This window comes from Mrakia frigida (genome assembly GCF_051309035.1).
Source record: "Mrakia frigida strain ATCC 22029 unplaced genomic scaffold BDY24scaffold_7, whole genome shotgun sequence".
Classification (NCBI taxonomy): Eukaryota; Fungi; Basidiomycota; class Tremellomycetes; order Cystofilobasidiales; family Mrakiaceae; genus Mrakia; species Mrakia frigida.
The window spans coordinates 416,519-431,968 of record NW_027481274.1 but is presented as its reverse complement, the minus strand read 5'-3'; the positions used below and the strand labels follow the sequence as shown (position 1 = coordinate 431,968).

At 56.0% G+C, this 15,450-nt stretch overlaps 5 protein-coding genes across 5 annotated transcripts; 3 read left to right on the top strand and 2 right to left on the bottom strand.

The window, feature by feature from the left end:
- Positions 1-127: 127 nt before the first annotated feature.
- On the top strand, positions 128-6,047 carry BDY24DRAFT_413243 (uncharacterized protein; the record flags this gene model as incomplete). The annotated part of the gene is made up of 10 exons (XM_076643158.1): positions 128-1,510; positions 1,648-1,705; positions 1,811-1,901; positions 2,005-3,817; positions 3,894-4,096; positions 4,179-4,802; positions 4,888-5,099; positions 5,179-5,342; positions 5,428-5,691; positions 5,763-6,047. 10 exons carry the CDS (start codon positions 128-130, stop codon positions 6,045-6,047), a joined length of 5,097 nt encoding a protein of 1,698 aa, XP_076498834.1.
- Positions 6,048-6,617: 570 nt separating this feature from the next.
- Positions 6,618-7,730, bottom strand: BDY24DRAFT_381841 (uncharacterized protein; the record flags this gene model as incomplete). The annotated part of the gene is made up of 3 exons (XM_076639412.1): positions 6,618-7,494; positions 7,573-7,596; positions 7,688-7,730. The coding sequence occupies 3 exons, from the start codon at positions 7,728-7,730 to the stop codon at positions 7,067-7,069; spliced, it is 495 nt and encodes a 164-aa protein (XP_076498833.1). The 3' UTR covers positions 6,618-7,066.
- Positions 7,731-7,884: 154 nt separating this feature from the next.
- BDY24DRAFT_381836 (uncharacterized protein) lies at positions 7,885-8,235 on the top strand (the record flags this gene model as incomplete). The annotated part of the gene is made up of 1 exon (XM_076639411.1): positions 7,885-8,235. A coding segment is annotated over exon 1 (243 nt), but the record flags the coding sequence as incomplete, so codon positions are not given.
- A 979-nt stretch (positions 8,236-9,214) lies between these two features.
- BDY24DRAFT_359690 (DMT family transporter) lies at positions 9,215-11,989 on the bottom strand. The gene is made up of 9 exons (XM_076637855.1): positions 11,702-11,989; positions 11,554-11,615; positions 11,468-11,477; positions 10,969-11,361; positions 10,864-10,885; positions 10,386-10,781; positions 10,060-10,222; positions 9,891-9,912; positions 9,215-9,795 (listed from the first exon to the last, which is right to left on the bottom strand). The coding sequence occupies exons 1-9, from the start codon at positions 11,880-11,882 to the stop codon at positions 9,527-9,529; spliced, it is 1,518 nt and encodes a 505-aa protein (XP_076498831.1). The 5' UTR covers positions 11,883-11,989; the 3' UTR covers positions 9,215-9,526.
- A 991-nt stretch (positions 11,990-12,980) lies between these two features.
- On the top strand, positions 12,981-14,816 carry NOP12 (rRNA-processing protein NOP12; the record flags this gene model as incomplete). The annotated part of the gene is made up of 4 exons (XM_076637313.1): positions 12,981-13,202; positions 13,280-13,579; positions 13,679-14,122; positions 14,268-14,816. 4 exons carry the CDS (start codon positions 12,981-12,983, stop codon positions 14,814-14,816), a joined length of 1,515 nt encoding a protein of 504 aa, XP_076498830.1.
- Between the last annotated feature and the right edge of the window lie 634 nt (positions 14,817-15,450).

Sequence of the window (15,450 nt, the reverse complement as noted above, 5' to 3'; positions counted from 1 at the left end):
CTCTCTGGGATCGAATCGAATACGGACGGAAGAAGGGAGGACGGAGAGGAAGGGGACAAAGCTGACCTTTTCCTCCTTCCTTCCCTTCCTCCTCCTTCTTTATCTTTTTGACAGATCTTCACCCATCATGCTTCCTACTACAGCCTCTTCCTCCCCTCTCACCTCCCTCGCGGCCACTTCCTCATTCGCTCAACCTTCAGCTCTATCGATCGATCAAGCGCTTCCCTCCTCCTCCGCTCCTTCAACCGTCCAAGGGTCCAACCTCCCTCCTTCTTCTTCTCCTCCAACAACAACAACCACTCCAAACCAACAACAACAACAACAACAAATCCAAGCAGCCTCCTCTGTAGCCTCCCTCGTCCCACCTCCGAAACCTCAGCAGAAACCCTCGAGGACGTACTCGAGAGCGGCCGGACGCGCGAGTGCAGGAGAGGTGTTGCCGCCTGTTTTCGTGGTGAACCGAGAGAGGGAGAGGGTCGCGGAGAAGAAGGAGAGTAGTAGTAGTGAGGAGAGTAGTCAGGAGAGCTGGGCTGGGAAGAAGGGCAAAGGGAAGAAGGTTGTCGAGACGGCTGCGACGAGCTTGGAGGACGAGAGCTCAGACGACGACGACGAGGAGGACGAGGAATCGACTCCTCTCGCTGCGTCCAAGAAGAAGAGCGGGATTCTTAGCGAGGACGATGACGAGGAGGAGGAGGATGAGGAAGCAGCCGCTCGAGTGATGGAGGAGATGAGACGAGAAGCGAGAGGTCTTCCTCCTCTCTCAACCGTCGCCGTCGCTGTCGTCGCTCTCACAACCACTTCAACCTCCGTCAACTCGTCTTCGCCTCCTTCACCTACGCCAGCAGCAGCAACAACAAGAACCGCTCCTCAGACAACCACAACCCAACGTCCCCTCGCGATCCCTTCAGGTCTAGACCCCCTTCGTCCGACCTCCTCCCTCTCGACTCTCCTCCCCACGTCGGAAGACCCACTCGCTATGTCCTCTCACAGCAACACCAACACCAACACCTCTCCTCACTCCTCCTCCTCTTCCAACCACCCTTCACCCAAATCTCAACACCCCGACGCTCAAGAACAAGAGGAAGAGGAGGAAGACGAACCCGAAACCTTCCCCATCTCCCGACCCTCCTACCAATCCAAATCCAAAACCAAAGCTCGCAGAGTCGTCAACTCTGAATCCGAGAACGACGACGACGAACGATCCGCTTCCGACTCCGGAGCAGCTCAAGCCCAACCTCGGAAGCTGATCCTCGAACGAGGAGGACGAGGCGTGCCCTCCACGGCGAAGAAGAGCAGCAGCGTCGTTCCCGCTACCGAGCAGGACGACGACGACGACGAGGAGATGCCGTTGGTTGGGGAGATTACGCTCAAGTCTCGAGCTGGGAGGGAGAAGAGGCCTTCGTCGGAGGAGATAGGGGAGTTTGAGAGTAGTCCTGGCGGGAGGAAGAAGAGGTTGGAGAGGGAGAGGGAGGCAGGTGGGAGTGGTGAGGCGAAGGGGAAGAAGATTAAAGTGAGTCTTTGGGGTTTGCGGTTCGGGGGTTCGGGTATGGGGTTGAGGGAGAGGGCAGGGAAAGGGAGAGGGAGAGGGAGGGAGAGAGAGAGACTTCTTGCTGACGCATTTTCGAGTTTTTTTGGGCTGGATTTTAGCCGCTGACGAAAAAGGAGCAGGAGATTATGAGGAAGACGACGGCTCAGATGAATCGAGGTGAGTGGGCTTGACCTGAACCGGAGGAGGGAGAGGAAGAGGAGAGGGAAGGACGCGTCGAACTCGGAACTCGAACTGACGAACCCTTTGCGTTTTTTTGGACAGGTGGCCGAGCTGCTCTTTCTCGACCTGAAGTTCCCAAGAGAGGGATGGCTGCTTTGCTGGCTACGATTGATCAGAAGAAGAAGGAGTCGCTGTGAGTTTCTTTCGTCGTCCGGAAAACGAACGAGATCGAGATGGAGACGAAGTCGGAAACTGATCCTCGACGCGTTTTCGCCTTCGGCTTCGGTTGTTCTCAGCAAACCCCTCAACATGACCCCCAAATTCAACCTCTCGAACCCTCGATCCTCCTTCCCTCCCAAACCGTCCTCCCTCGCCGCATCCGCTCCTCCTCCTCCTCCTTCTCCTCCTCCCACCGTCCTCGTCGCTGCAACTTCCTCTCGACCCTCCACCACCGAAGTCCCTTCGAATTTCTCGGACGACTCGGATGAGGAGATGCCTGACGTGGGAGATCTCTTCAAAGTGGCTCAGCAGAAGGAGGAGGCGAGGAAACGGAAGATCAAGCTCGATCTGCTGAGGGAACAGGCTCTCGCCAACGTTCGGAAACCCTCCTCGTCCTCCTCCTCGAAACGCCCCAAGGACGTCGAGATCGACTTGGACGACGACGACGACGACGATTCGGACTTCGAAGTCGCTCCTAGGCCCACAGCAGTCGTCAAGGCCGGACACCCAGCTCCCACTCCCACTCCCGCCTCCCCATCCACCACTTTCCCTCTCCACCAAACCTCCGACCTCGCCCGCCGACACCTCAAACTCGCCGGCAAAGCCGCTCCTTCCCACGGCCTCTCCCGTCCACACGACCTCGACGCCGCCTCGGAATCCCAACTCGTCAACGCCGGCAAAACCTTCGGACACGCTCTCAAACGCGACCTCCCAGGCAAACCTCGGTACGCGGAAGCCATCACCCAAGCTTCGATGAACGCCAACATGCTGGAGAAGGCGGAGGCTGCGGCGAAGAAGGCGAGGTTGGAGAAGGAACGGAAGTACGGGAGTGGGAGGGCGTTGGCGAGGAGGGAGGAGAGGGATGTGGCGGGGTTGGTGGAGAGGTTGTTGGTTAGGGAGGAGGAGGAGGAGAGGAAAGGTGGGAGGGATTGGGAGGGGGATGAGGAGATGGAGGAGGATGATCCGGAGGATGGGGATTTCAGGTTGGAGGGGGAAGGGGAGGGAGAGGGAGCTGGGGGTGAGGGTGAGGGTGGGATGGACGAGGACGAAGACGAGGACGAGGGAGACACGAAGACTGCTGGGGAGGAGGAAGAGGATCAAGAGGACGACACTCGACGACGCGTCACTGCTGGATCTGGAAGTGACAACGACGCAGCAGCGGGAGGGAACATGAGCGATGATTCCTCCTTCGGAAGCGACAAGGAGAACTCTCGTCCAACAGGCATGGTCGACGCTCAAGACGACAAGGAGAACACTCGACCTCCTCTCTCCCGTCTGTCCTCTCATCCTTCCATCCCTCTCGCCGATCGACCCCTCACCGCTCAGGACTCGGACGCAGACGACGACGACGAGGAGGAAGACGCGGCTCTCACTCTTCGACGCAAGCCTCGGAACTCGAGAGGACGAGCCATCCTCAGAGTTGCCGACGACGAGGACGATCAAGTCAACAACGAAGTCGACGGAGTTCTTCGACCTCTTCGAACCATCTCGAGAACAGGATCGACTTCGTCGCTCACACGTCTCACGCTCGGAGGAGACCTTCCTGATCGGTCGTCGCCAACGGGAGCCGCCAGAGGCAACCAGCTTGGTGCGAGATCTACGTCGTCAGGACTTGGATTCGGTCTTGGAGCAGCGTTCGGGGACGAAGAGGAGAGTGGGTCGGGAGGAGGAGGAGGAGGTTTCGGAGAGGGTGGGTTCTCGCAGTTGTTCGTTCCTACTCAGCTTGGAACGGTGGTTGGGTCGGGGAGCGTTGCTGGTGGTGGAGGAGGAGACTCGTTTGGAGCTGGTTCGTTCGATTTCGGGGGAGGGGAGGATGGGAGTGGAGGGTTCAGTCAGTTGTTCGAGGCGACGCAGGTTGGGTCGACGACGACGGCGACGGAGACTTCCGAGGTGGGTCGACTTGCTTCTGTCCTTTCCTTTCTTGGTTTCTTGACGCTGATCTTTCGTTCTTTCGTTTGTTTCGAAGCCCTTCGGAGGAGGAGGCCTTCGAGGTCTTCGAGCTCCCGTTGGAATTCTCGTCCCTCAGCTGCTCTCCCAAGTTCCTCAGATCCGAGAGTCAGAGAGCGAGCTCAGGAGGGACGCTGAGATCCTGGCTAGGAACAAGGCTATGGAAGCGGAGAGCGAGGTCGTTTCTACTCAGGTTCGGGCTCAGTACATCAACGACAAAGGGTGAGTCTCGACGCATCTCTCTTCTTTCAACTTCGACGCGACAGGTCTGACTCTCCTTTCCTTCGATTCGTCCCGTCTTCAGATTCTTCACCCAAACCAAACCAGCCAACTATAAGTTCGATTCTCCCTCCGACTCCAACCCCACTCCCACCACCAACCGACTCGCTCAAACGTCTTCGATGATGCGAGAAACCCCTCGAGGGATCACTCAAGCTCTTCTCGACGCCAACCACCACGACAACGACAACGAAGCCGACGACTCCCCAGCTCCAGCGAAACGTCCCTTCCAACCGTCCAGTCCACCAGCACCCCCTACCAATCGAAGACTCGTCAATCGAGGAGCTCTCGCTCAAACTCACTCCGTCACTTCCACCACCGACGACTCTCCTCCTTCGTCCACTCAACCTCAACAGGTAACGACGAGTAGCTCTCCTATCAAGAAGGCTGCCCTGGAGCCATCGGCGGGTCAGGTCCCGAAGGTGAAGAAGGGACCTCGACCTGCGAAGTCGGCGTTCGTGGATGGAGAGGCGGAGGAGTCGGACGACGAGGAGGCTGGGTTCGGTGGCTTCGGGTTGGCTGGGGTGGGAGGGAAGGAGGATGAGGAGGAGGAGGATCAGGATAAACCTGTGGAAGGGTTGGTGGATGACGAGGAGGTTAGCGTGGAGAAGAAGGTGGAGGAGAATCAGAGGAGAGTGCAGTTGATCCGGTGAGTCTCGCTTCGTCTCGCTTTTCTTTCCTCGAAGCAGAAACTGAACTTGGCTTGCGTCTTTTTTTGGGGTGGGTGTTCGCAGAGAGCAAGAAGAGGCGGACGATGCAGCTCGACTGGCCAAGATGCAGGAGGTTGTGGACGGAAAGCTTCGAAAGAAGAAGAAGGACGGAACCGACATGGACTTTGACGATTCGGACGACGAGAACGAGGAGAACAGGGCTGGGAAGTCGTTGAGGGCGAAGGAGTTGAGGAGGAAGAGGAAGTTGGACAGAATGGACCCGATGGACGCTCTGGGTGAGTCTTTTTGTCCGCTCGTTTCGTTCGTTTGATGCGTGCTGACATCGTTCGGTTTCTTGGTTCGTCTTCGTTGCAGCTGCCGACCCCGAGACACAAGCCTTCACCAAGACGTACGAGGAGACCTACGCTGCTGATACGGCTGGGTACGATGCTCTGCTCTCGGATCACGAGCAGGAGGGAGGAGCGTCGGACGACGAGTACAAGGCGAAGCTTGGATTCAAGACGATTTCGAGGTCTTCGGTGAGTCTTCACGTCGTCTCAGTTTGCTTTCCTCTCTTCGAGAAGCTCCGTTTCTGACGCCTTCGTGCTTTCATGGTTGCTTCAGACTACGAGATCTCGAGGTTCTCGCGTCGACACCTCGAACTCCAACTCTCGATCTCAATCCCAGGCTCAATCCCAGTCTCGCTCTCCATCCCCGTCGACTCAGCAGGATATCTTCGTCGAGGAACCTGAAGAGGCGATGGACGAGTTCCCTGAGGCTGAAGACGAGATGATGGAAGACGAGGAGGAAGAGACGGAGAGTCAACTCAACATCCGACGGAACCACCAACGACCTCAACCCCAGCCTGTTCAGCGAGACGAGTTCGATGTAAGTCTCTCTACCTCCTCTTCCGTTCCTCATACCTCTCACTGACCCTTCGACGCGTCTTCTTCTCCCAGGTCAACCCCCTCTACTCCCACTCCCACTCCGATTCGGACTCGTTCCGCAAAAACTCCTCCTTCAAACGAGCTCGTCTAGCCGAGTACTCCAAGGACGAGTCCCAGAACTCGATCGGAACGTCTCGAGGAGGATCGGGATCGTCGGTCAACTCGATGAAGCCTACGAGGTCGACCTCGACGGGATCGACGGTGAAGCTCGCGCCGAAGAAGAGTTTGGCGAGCTTGCATTCGGTGTTGGGTGGGAGCAAGAGTGGGGTTTCGTCGAGGAGTGGGAAGTGGGAGTAGTGGTTCTCGTACATACATGCATTCGTTTCGGTCTTTGGTTTTGCTTTGCTCTTTGATTTGCTACTTTTTTGGACGACGCGTCGCTCTCTTTTGCTTTCTTCTTTCTTGTCTTCCCTCTCTCTACATGGCATCAGGATTTGTTCTTTCTCTACTCTCCTTCTCTATTCTTCTTAGCTTTTTACTTGTAGTTCTTATTGCATCCAGATTCCTCGACGACATCAATTGGTCGACGCGACAGGCTGCTCTTTCTCTCCCTTGTCCTCCCTCCTAAAGGTGCCGCTTTCGGCTCTTCAGACTTCCTCCGCTGCCTGTTCACCCTCAAAGCATCGAACTCGCGTCTCTTTGGGGAAGGAGAGATGGCGGGAAGGGAGAAGAGGGCGTCGGTGAACGATGAAACCCTTGACGCGTCGTCGCTCTTGCTCGTTCCACCCTTCCCGGATCAATGTACGTAATCGGGTAGCATGAGTATCGAGACCGTTCAAAAGAAAGTGTTGCACGCATGAATCAACAGCAACCTAGGTTCCAACGTCGTCTTCCCTGAACCCAATCTCAAATCGACGACGCGTTCCGCCCCATCTCCCTTCTCCTCCTCCTTCATCCCCTCCCGCCTCTCCCTTCCCATCGCGCCCTCCCCGAGCCGATTCAACGAAGGTTTGAAGCACTCCGCATCGACCTCCTCGTCGTTGCTCGGAACGAGACGAAGAGCTCGAGTGAACCTCCTGAATCGACGTCGTTCCTCGTCCGTAAGGAGGAGTTGTCTCGGGGAGATGGAGATCACTTGAGATACTTCGGGCGAATCCTCATCGTACTCAAGGCGCGATGTAAGGGGAATCGTGGATGGAGGAGGAGAGGGAAGGAGGAATGGCATGCCGATGATCGTGTCGAGGAGGAACCCTGGATCCTCTTCTCTGTAGGGACGAGAGACGGTTGGAAACTCGAGGACGTCCAAGCCGAAGCTGCTGGCGGCACTTTTGATCTAAGGTAGAGATGGAAGAAAGGGAGGTTCAGCGCCTCAGCGATCAGGGAGGGGAAAACAAAACAGACAGCGGCAAGGGAGGAGGACTCACCTTCGAGTCGTGGACGCCGTTGAGGTGGTCTTCGAACGATTGGAATCTTTCGTGATCGGGATCGTCGAGGCTGCGAGGCTCCCGGCAGCACTCGATCCAAGAGGGGCAATCGATTCCACAGGTATGAGGAAACGATTTGCTTGACCGACTTCCACACGGGCACTTCCCTTCCTTCTTGATGAGATCCATTCTCGCTCGGCGACGAAGTTTTCGATGGAGACACGCGAGGATCTCATCGACGAGCTCGATAGGTAGGGAGGCGATGGTGGCTCGATGAATGGAGGAGGGAGGGGTCAAGACGAGGGTTGAGGAGCGAGCTCGAAGACGGAGGAGGGAGAAGAAGAGACGAGCTGGTTCGCTGGCTTCGTGAGCATCGATGGCTAAGTACCAACGGCAGGAGAGGGAACAGAGAAGGGGTCAGGGATCATCTCTTGAAGTAGGGGAAGATAGCGATTCACCCAGGAGAAGAGGCATGGTCTGAACTGAAAGGATGAGGACGGGAAAGGAGGAGGGGAAGATGGTGAGCTCGATCTTGCTCGTTTCAGAAGCCTCTCCTTGATCCTAGGCACTCACGTTGGATCCCCCAGCCAAGAGCTGTACGAGTTACGCCCGACATGGTAAATAAGAGACTGCGACGGTGAAGAAAGGAAAGGGACCGAGATCGATGTCAGAGGGGAAGGAGGAAGAGAGCTGTTGGCGAGCTCGAACCTCTCTCCCTTCTTTCTTCCTTCCTCCCGTCCACAACAACCTCGAAACCTCGAAATCTCTCTCCGCTATGTCTACTTCCTCGGCCTCTCCTTTTCCCTTCCTCCCTATCGAAGTCAAGAAGGAAATCCTCAAGTTCTGCGACCAGCCTACGCTCGCAAAGACCTCCACCCTCTCCCTCGCCTTCCTCCAGCTCTCCTCCCCTCTCCTCTACCGCCACATCACCTTCGAAGGACCTGACGGGTTGACCAAGTTCCTCACACTCGTCGTAAGTAGTCGTATTACTCGTCTCTGTCTTGAGACTTCCAGAAAGGATTGAGGAGGAGGCAGGGAAGCAGAGCTAGCTCCATCGGATCGAGCTGACCTTCCTCCCCTCTTTCCATCCTCCTTCCTTTCAAGGCCGAGAAGAGACATCCAGAACTCGAACCATGGCTCGACCTATCCCTCGTTCATTCCATCACCTACGTTGACGTCAAGGGAGATCCCTTCAACCCTTACAACGAAGAGGAAGAAGAGGAAGAAGAGGACGAGGGCGACGACCCCTCGATCGATCCTCACCGTCTCTGCCTCCCCTCCTCCTCCACTCCTGGCCGTCTTACCCTCCACTCCCTCACGGTCGTGCTTCCCAGAGATTATTCTCCAACTCAAATCTACTCTTTTTTCGATCCCGTCGAATTTCAGCTCGAAGGGGTTCCTGGAGGAGAGATGTCTTGCCTCTGGGCCTGCCTCTCCCGTTGGACGCGCCTTCGACGGTTGGTCTTCGTCGATGCTTTCTTCACGAACCCTCTGTTGAAGCCTAACAACTGGATCCCACGTCCTATAAAGGCCTACGGACTTCGCATCTTGTACCACTTTACAGAATCCAACGACGAAGTCCTTACGTGGATAAAGGACGACTTGAACGTTCGCGGCGACGAGTCTGTAGGGGGTCTATCACAGTTACAGGACGTTGTTGTTCACGGGTTGAGCGAGGAGGAGAGGAAAGAACTTCTCGGACACGTCGCGAAGTCACTCCTCTTACCTCGAATCACCATCCTCGTCGAGTCGGGAAGCGTGAGTCGCCTCTCTTCCTGCCTTTCTCGTCTTCCTCATCGCTGACCCTCGCCTCGCTTCTCTCAGCAGTACGTCTAACAACTCTTCCTCTACTTGATCGTAAGCTCGCTCTCCCACCATCTTCATCGTCGCTTTCCTTCGTCTGGCTCTTCGCCGTCGCGTCTCGAGTACGCGGGTCCTGACGTCCTCGTTCGCCTTCTTTACCCTCGCTCAGTACTCTCCCCTCGTTCGTTCAAAACCATAACGCCTACCTTTTCGGATTGAGGTGGGGCTTGGACTTGGTGGAGCTTCGAGGGTGGGCGAGGAAGGGATGGACGAGACGAGATTCGATGAGCTTTCGACGCGACGTCGAGCCCTTCCTTTTTTCCCCTCTCGAAAGCAATCATCCGAGCTCTTCGATCTCGCCTCGCCTCTCCAGTGCTCCTCTTCCCGAAGCACTCTTCTCAACCTAGAAGGAGAAACTCGCGTTGTGAGACGAACGAGGAACGACCGACGCGTCCCTCCCTCCTGTCGTTTTCGCACGCTGAAGCTCTTCTCCGCTTTCTTCTTCTTGTCCTTCCCCCAGTACTAATAAGCATCAAGCAAGCGTCACATCCAAAACGAACACAAAAAACAAACTAAAATCTCTTCAACCAACCAACCCTCAACCCCCTCTTAAACAACCCCCCTAGGTTCGACCTCCCTCCTACTCCCCCCTCCTCTCTCCCCTCCACTCCTCCTCCTCCCCCTCGGTCCTATCCCCGCAGCTCCCAACCTCTCCTCCTCCTCCTCCACCTCCGCCGCTCCTTCGAACCCCATCGCCGAGAAGGAAACGAGCACGAGGATCGCACCGGCGATGGATTGGAGACCACCGGTGGAGGTGCCTCGGACGAAATCGCCGAGGACGGCAAAGGGGATCGTTAGGGAGAGACCTATGGTTACGACTGTTTTTGAGAGGGGAGGGGAGGGGGAGGGGGAGGAGGGTTAGTTTTGAGGGAAGAGAAAGGAAGAACAGGGAAGGTGGAGAGAACGAACGAACCTAGGGGAGTTGTTTTGAGCATCTGCGAACGAGCCAAAAAAAAAAAAACGAGACGAGACGAACGAACGGACGAGGGAGGAGAAAAGAAATAAAACGAGTCAGTCAGTTCGGACGCGTCGAAAACGAAACCGAACGTCGAGCTTCGACGAAAACGAAGGGTTCTACTCACCGCAATAACGTAGATGTAATCGCTGATCAACGTGATCCCCATGTTGAACGCCATCGTCAACCAAGCGGCCTTGCCCACGGGGAGTTCCAACGTTTCCCAACCCAAGAAGTGCAGGACGAGTCCGACGGGCCAGAGGAGGAGGAAGTTGAAGAGGCCGACGAAGCTGGGAGAGAGAGAGAGAAAGGAACGTCGATGAAGTTTAGAGATGGTGGGGGAAGGAAGGAGAGAGAGGAGGGAGTTTAGTAAAGGGGTGTTGGAGGAGGGTGAGGAGGGGTGAGGAGACTGGAAGAGGGAAGAAAGGGAAGCGAACGGGGAAAAGGACTCACGCGAAAAACAACTGCATGTTGATCCTCGTCTCCTCCCCGATCTTCACCTTCAACAGCACCACATACGCCGCGTAAAAGAAGGCCGACAACAGAGCCAACGAGTCCCCCCAGATCCGCATGGAAGGCGTCGCTCCCTCGGGGAGGAGGAGGTAGCTCGACGGCGACCACGCCCCGTCCGACGGCGTGTAGGGCAAGGTGTTGTTGTCGAGGGTAGGGATCGGTTTGGAAGGGGACGGATGCAAGATGGTGGTAGAGAAATGATCGGCGAGGGAGACGAGGATGACGCCGGTGAAGGAGATGGTGACGGCGACGAGTTTGGATTTGGTGAAGGTTTCGACGTGGAAGAGACGACCGATTCCGAGGGTGAAGAAGCCGGACATGCTGGCGAGGATGGTTCTGGGAGGTAAACGATGAGGAGGAGGAAGGGTGAGCTTTGGAGGACGAAGACGCGTCGAAAGAAGGAGAGAAGGGGACGAACGAGGATCCAACGGAGGTCCATTCTTGAGAAATCGCAAACCGAACGATCAGCTCTCTCTCTCTCTCTCTCTCTTCTTCCGAAACAGAGTGAACCAAACAAACTCACCTAAACTAGCATTCACGCTCCAGTTCGCCACGAACCAAAACCCACAGAACATGAGCGCCAGCCCTGCGGTCTCCCTCTCGCTCAACCTCTCGACGTCGGGTCCATCCGAAGGGAGCATCCCAGCGTGGCTGAGAGGCATGTGCAAGGTTGCTATAGGAGATAAACTCCTCCTCGACATGGAGCGACGTTCTCTCCGTTGAGATTGTTGCGTCGTGGTGGACAAGTCGCGGTCGTGGGTTGGGAGAGGCTCGTACGAGTTGGTTGGAGGAGGAGGATCGGGAGAGGAGGAGGAGGTTGAAGGGAAGTGTCGCTTGTAGAAGAAGGGGATGAGGTAGAGCGAGAAAGCGGAGGTGTTGAGGTAGGTGACCAGGAAGGGTTTGTTGTAACCTCCAGCTAATAGAACAAAAAAAAGATCGAAGAGAAGGAGAGTCAGAGGGAGAGGGAGAGTGAGGTCGCACGATAAGAAGGGAAGAGAGCCGCGAGGGGACGACGAGCTCACCAAAGAGGTCCTGTTTTTAACGACGAAACCAAAGCCGAAATCAGCCAGAGTTTTCGATAGAAAGACGTCGGAGATTATGAACTCACAGATGTGATGAAAGAAGAAATTGTCCATAGCGATACCACAGCGAGAATGAGAGCGATCCCAGCTGAGAAAGAAAGAACAGGAAACGAGCTCAAAGGAAATCGTCAGACTCCCCCTTCTTTCTCTTCCTTCCTTCTCTGTACAACTCACTAAGGTAGTTCCTAACCGCCGGATCCAACAGTTTCTGGATCAACGATCTGTCCATTCCTCGATTCAGTCGTTCTTTGGAGCGAGAAGGGACGTAGAGGAGAGGTGTCGAAACCGTGGGAGGAGGAGAGCGAAGGGTTGCTGCCGAAGAAGGTTGGAGGTGGGAAGGCGAGGAGGAGGACATTCAAGGCGAGGACGTCTCTATGAGAACATGAACCAGTCTAACGAGAAGAGAAGAAGAAGAAGAAGAAGAGAAGGGAGGTGTTGGGAAGGTGAGGTCGTGGTTTGAGGGCAATCGAAAGCAAGAGACTGAGAAGGAGGGGGAAAGCTGGGGCTTCTGTAAGTCGCCATCCGCGTAGTTTCACTTACACCCTTCCTAACCAACTCTTGTAATCAAACGAGAAAGCAAGAAAAAGGAAGGAAGGGGTGAGCTTCGAAACTGACCCAAATTCTCCCCGACAGCTTCCCTTCTTCTTTCTCCCCCCTCCCAACCATCAACTCCTCTTTTCCCCCTTTTCCCACCTCTCCCTCTACCCTTCGGCCATGCCCAAGGACTCCACCAAGAAGGACAAGAAGGTCAAATCTTCCACACCCAAGTCGGTTGAGGAACCCTCGTCGTCCTCTTCGTCCAAACCTGCACCCGTCGTCGCTGCTCCTTCCCTCCCTGCTTCCGCTGCTGGAGGAGACAAGAAGTCCAAGAAATCCAAGAAAGAGAAGGCCCCCGCTGCTGCTGCTGCTACTGCTACCCAAGGAGCTGAGCCTGCTGCTGCTGTAGTGATTGATCAAGAGTTGGATGATTTGTTCAAGACTTCGGTGAGCTCAACTTCCTTCCCTCCCTCCCTCCTTCTTTCAAGCTTTCCCACAGCTCTTCCTCGACTTTCACTGCTCTTTCTCGAGCTTCTCTCTCTACTCGTTACTGACTTTCTTCTTCCTTCTCCTCGTTATTTTGCGTCCTTCTTTCGCTCTCCAGGCCGTCTACAAAGCTCTCCCCGTCCCCACTCCTCAACCCGCTCGACCTCGACCTACGACCCTCCCTACCAACGCTCTCGCCAAACGCAAACGTGATCAAGTAGGAAAACTCTCCCAAGGAATCGCAGCCGCCAAAGCTGCCGCTTCCGCTGAAGCTCCTTCCGACGACGACGAGGACGACGAAGGAGACCTCGAGGAAGCGTACGAGAACAAGAAGAAGGCTAAAGTCGAGGCTCCCGCTCCCAAGGTCGAGAAGAGGATGGCTCTCCCTGTCGCTGCTGCTGGAGAGGAGTCTGACGACGACGAGGGAAGCATGGGTCCTGATTCGGACGATGAGGAGGAGGAGGAAGAGGGAGGAGGAGAAGCTTCGACTTCAGCCCTGCCCGTTCACGAGTCGTTGCTCCCTGGAGCGAAACCCGTCAAGCAGAAGAAGGTCAAGGCCAAGCCTTTCGTTCCCGAGGGAGAGACTCGAGACGAGAGGGACGGTCGAACGATTTTCGTTGGCAACTTGGGAGTTGAAGTTGCGAAGAGCAAGGTTCGTCTCCGCTCTCTCCTCTCCTTTCTTTTCTTTCCCCACTCACGCCTTCTCTCTCTTCCTTTCCTTTACGGCAGCCCTTCCTCCACCTCCTCCACGCCCACCTCCTCGCCTCCATCCCTCTGGCCAAGATCGAATCCACCCGGTTCCGCTCCGTCGCCTTCTCGAAACCGACCGAGGAACTTCCCGCGCAGGACGCGAAGGAGGAGGAGAACCGAGCGAAGGCGCGACAGAAGGAGAGGACAAAGTCGTGGAGGGAGGAGATCATGATCAGTAAAGAAGGAGGCGTTGGGAAAGGTGGGGAGGCAGAGATGGATCGAGGGAAGAGTTACTTGACCCCTGGGGAGAAGAGGAAGGTTGCGTTCATCAAGAAGGATGTGAGTCGAACGTCTCCGTTTCCGTTGCTCGTCGAGCTTTCGCCTCAGTCGTCAGTTCTAGAGACTGACTCGATTTTCTCGTCGTTTCCCTTGATCCAGTTCCACCCCGGCTCCGACCACGTCAACGCCTACATCGTCTTCTCCTACCCTTCCCCGACCCGCTCCTCCAACGTCCCCCCGATCCTCCCTCCTCACGAAGCCGCCACCCTCTGCGCCCAGCACTGCAACGGAACGACCTTCCAAGGCCGCACCATCCGAGTCGACCAGGTCCGTCAAGCTGCTTCGACCGCTTCGACCGCTCGAGCGACCTCGACGCTCTGGGTCGCAGGGACGGATCCGAAGAGGAGTGTGTTTGTGGGCAACTTGGAGTTTGCGGCGAAGGAGGAGGAGGTGAGGTTGTTCTTTGAAGGGTTGGTGGAGAAGGAGAGGGGGAAGGCGAAGCCGGAGGTGGAAGGAGGCGAGGCGAGGTGGGTGACGAACGTGAGGATCGTGAGGGATAGGGCGACTGGGTTGGGGAAAGGGTTCGCGTACGTTGCTCTGAAGGTGAGTGTTTCTTCGGGTTTTCGTGTCTTCTGGGGTTCGAAGGGGAGGTTCGAAGGAGGGAGGGACGAGAAGAAAGAGAGGCTGACTCTCGACGACGCGTCGTTTTCTTTCTTTCTTTCTTTCTTTCTCTTCCCTCCCTCCCCAGGACCGAGAATCCGTCGACGAAATCCTCGTCCTCGAAGAATCCAAGCTCAAATACGGCAAACGAACCCTCCGAGTCCAACGATGCAAATCCCTCCCTGCCAAACCCAAAGTCACCGCTCCCTCCTCCTCCTCCCTCCCCATCGTCCCTCCCAACTCCGTCCTCCCGACCGGCTCCATCCCGGAATCCTTCGCTCCCTTCTCCTCCCGTTCCCGAGCTCCTCACCTCCCTCCCGTCAAGATCGTCGTCCCGAAAGGAAACCCTCTGTTGGGAGAGACGATCAAGGATCTGTCCAAGGAGGAGAGGAAGGTCGTCAAAGGAGCGGACGCGGAGAGGATGGCGAGGAGGGTGGCGAAGAAGAAGGCTAGGACGGCGTTGGAGAGGAGTGGAGCTGCTGCGCCGGGAGGAGGTGGGATGAAGGAGAGGGTCAAGTTGGATGGAGGAATGGGTGGGAAGGGAGGGAAGAAGAAGCCTGGGGTGGGGTTGAAGGCCAAGAAGGGGAGGACGAGAAGTGCCGCGGCGGAGAAGGGCAGGAACGCGAAGAAGGCTTGATTAAGAGAAGGAGGGTAGCTTTGGTTCCTTTTCTCGTTTGGGCTTGTGGTGTTTCCTAGATCTGCTCTCTACCTCTTTCATGACGTTTTCGTTCGTTCGAGAGATGTTGAAGCTCGAGCACACAGAGCTCAAAATCAAAACCTAGCCCGTCAGAGACGAGTCGAAAGAAGAAAATTTCGGATAGGCTTGTAAATACAGGTTCGAACGAGCTCAGCGTCCATCTTCTTGAAGGAGAGATCTGAAGGTTCGATTGAACTCACGCGGTCGTCGAGAGTTCAGAGGAGCCTGGCCTGCGAAGCCAAACTGGTCGGGGGAGTTTTCCGACTTTTTCTTGGTCGGGGATGAAATACGAAGCTGTCGATGTAGTTGTAGAAGAGGTGAAATTTGAGTCGAGAGAGAGAGAGGGCCTTGGAAGAAAGACGCGTCGAGTCCAAAAGCGAATCGGTTCAACTCACGCGTTCACGACTTTCCTCTCCAAAACCGAAGGGCCGAAGGACCGTCCAGACGTAGACCGCTCAAAACTCCCTCTCTTCCTCCTCATCGGGGCTCCTGTAGTCTACGGCATTCTCGACGAAACGAAGACGGAAGACAAAACGAGTCGCATCGTCTCACCATCTCGATCGATTAAGGAAGT

Excerpts from the sequence above, each read along its gene's own strand:
- BDY24DRAFT_359690 (XM_076637855.1), bottom strand. The coding sequence starts at position 11,882 with ATGTCCTCCTCCTCGCCTTCCCACCTCCAACCTTCTTCGGCAGCAACC. Across the intron at positions 11,616-11,701 it reads GGCGGTTAGGAACTACCTTA|CTGGGATCGCTCTCATTCTC; the intron begins GTGAGTTGTACA and ends TTTCTTTCTCAG. Across the intron at positions 10,886-10,968 it reads GAGCGTGAATGCTAGTTTAG|AATGGACCTCCGTTGGATCC; the intron begins GTGAGTTTGTTT and ends CGATTTCTCAAG.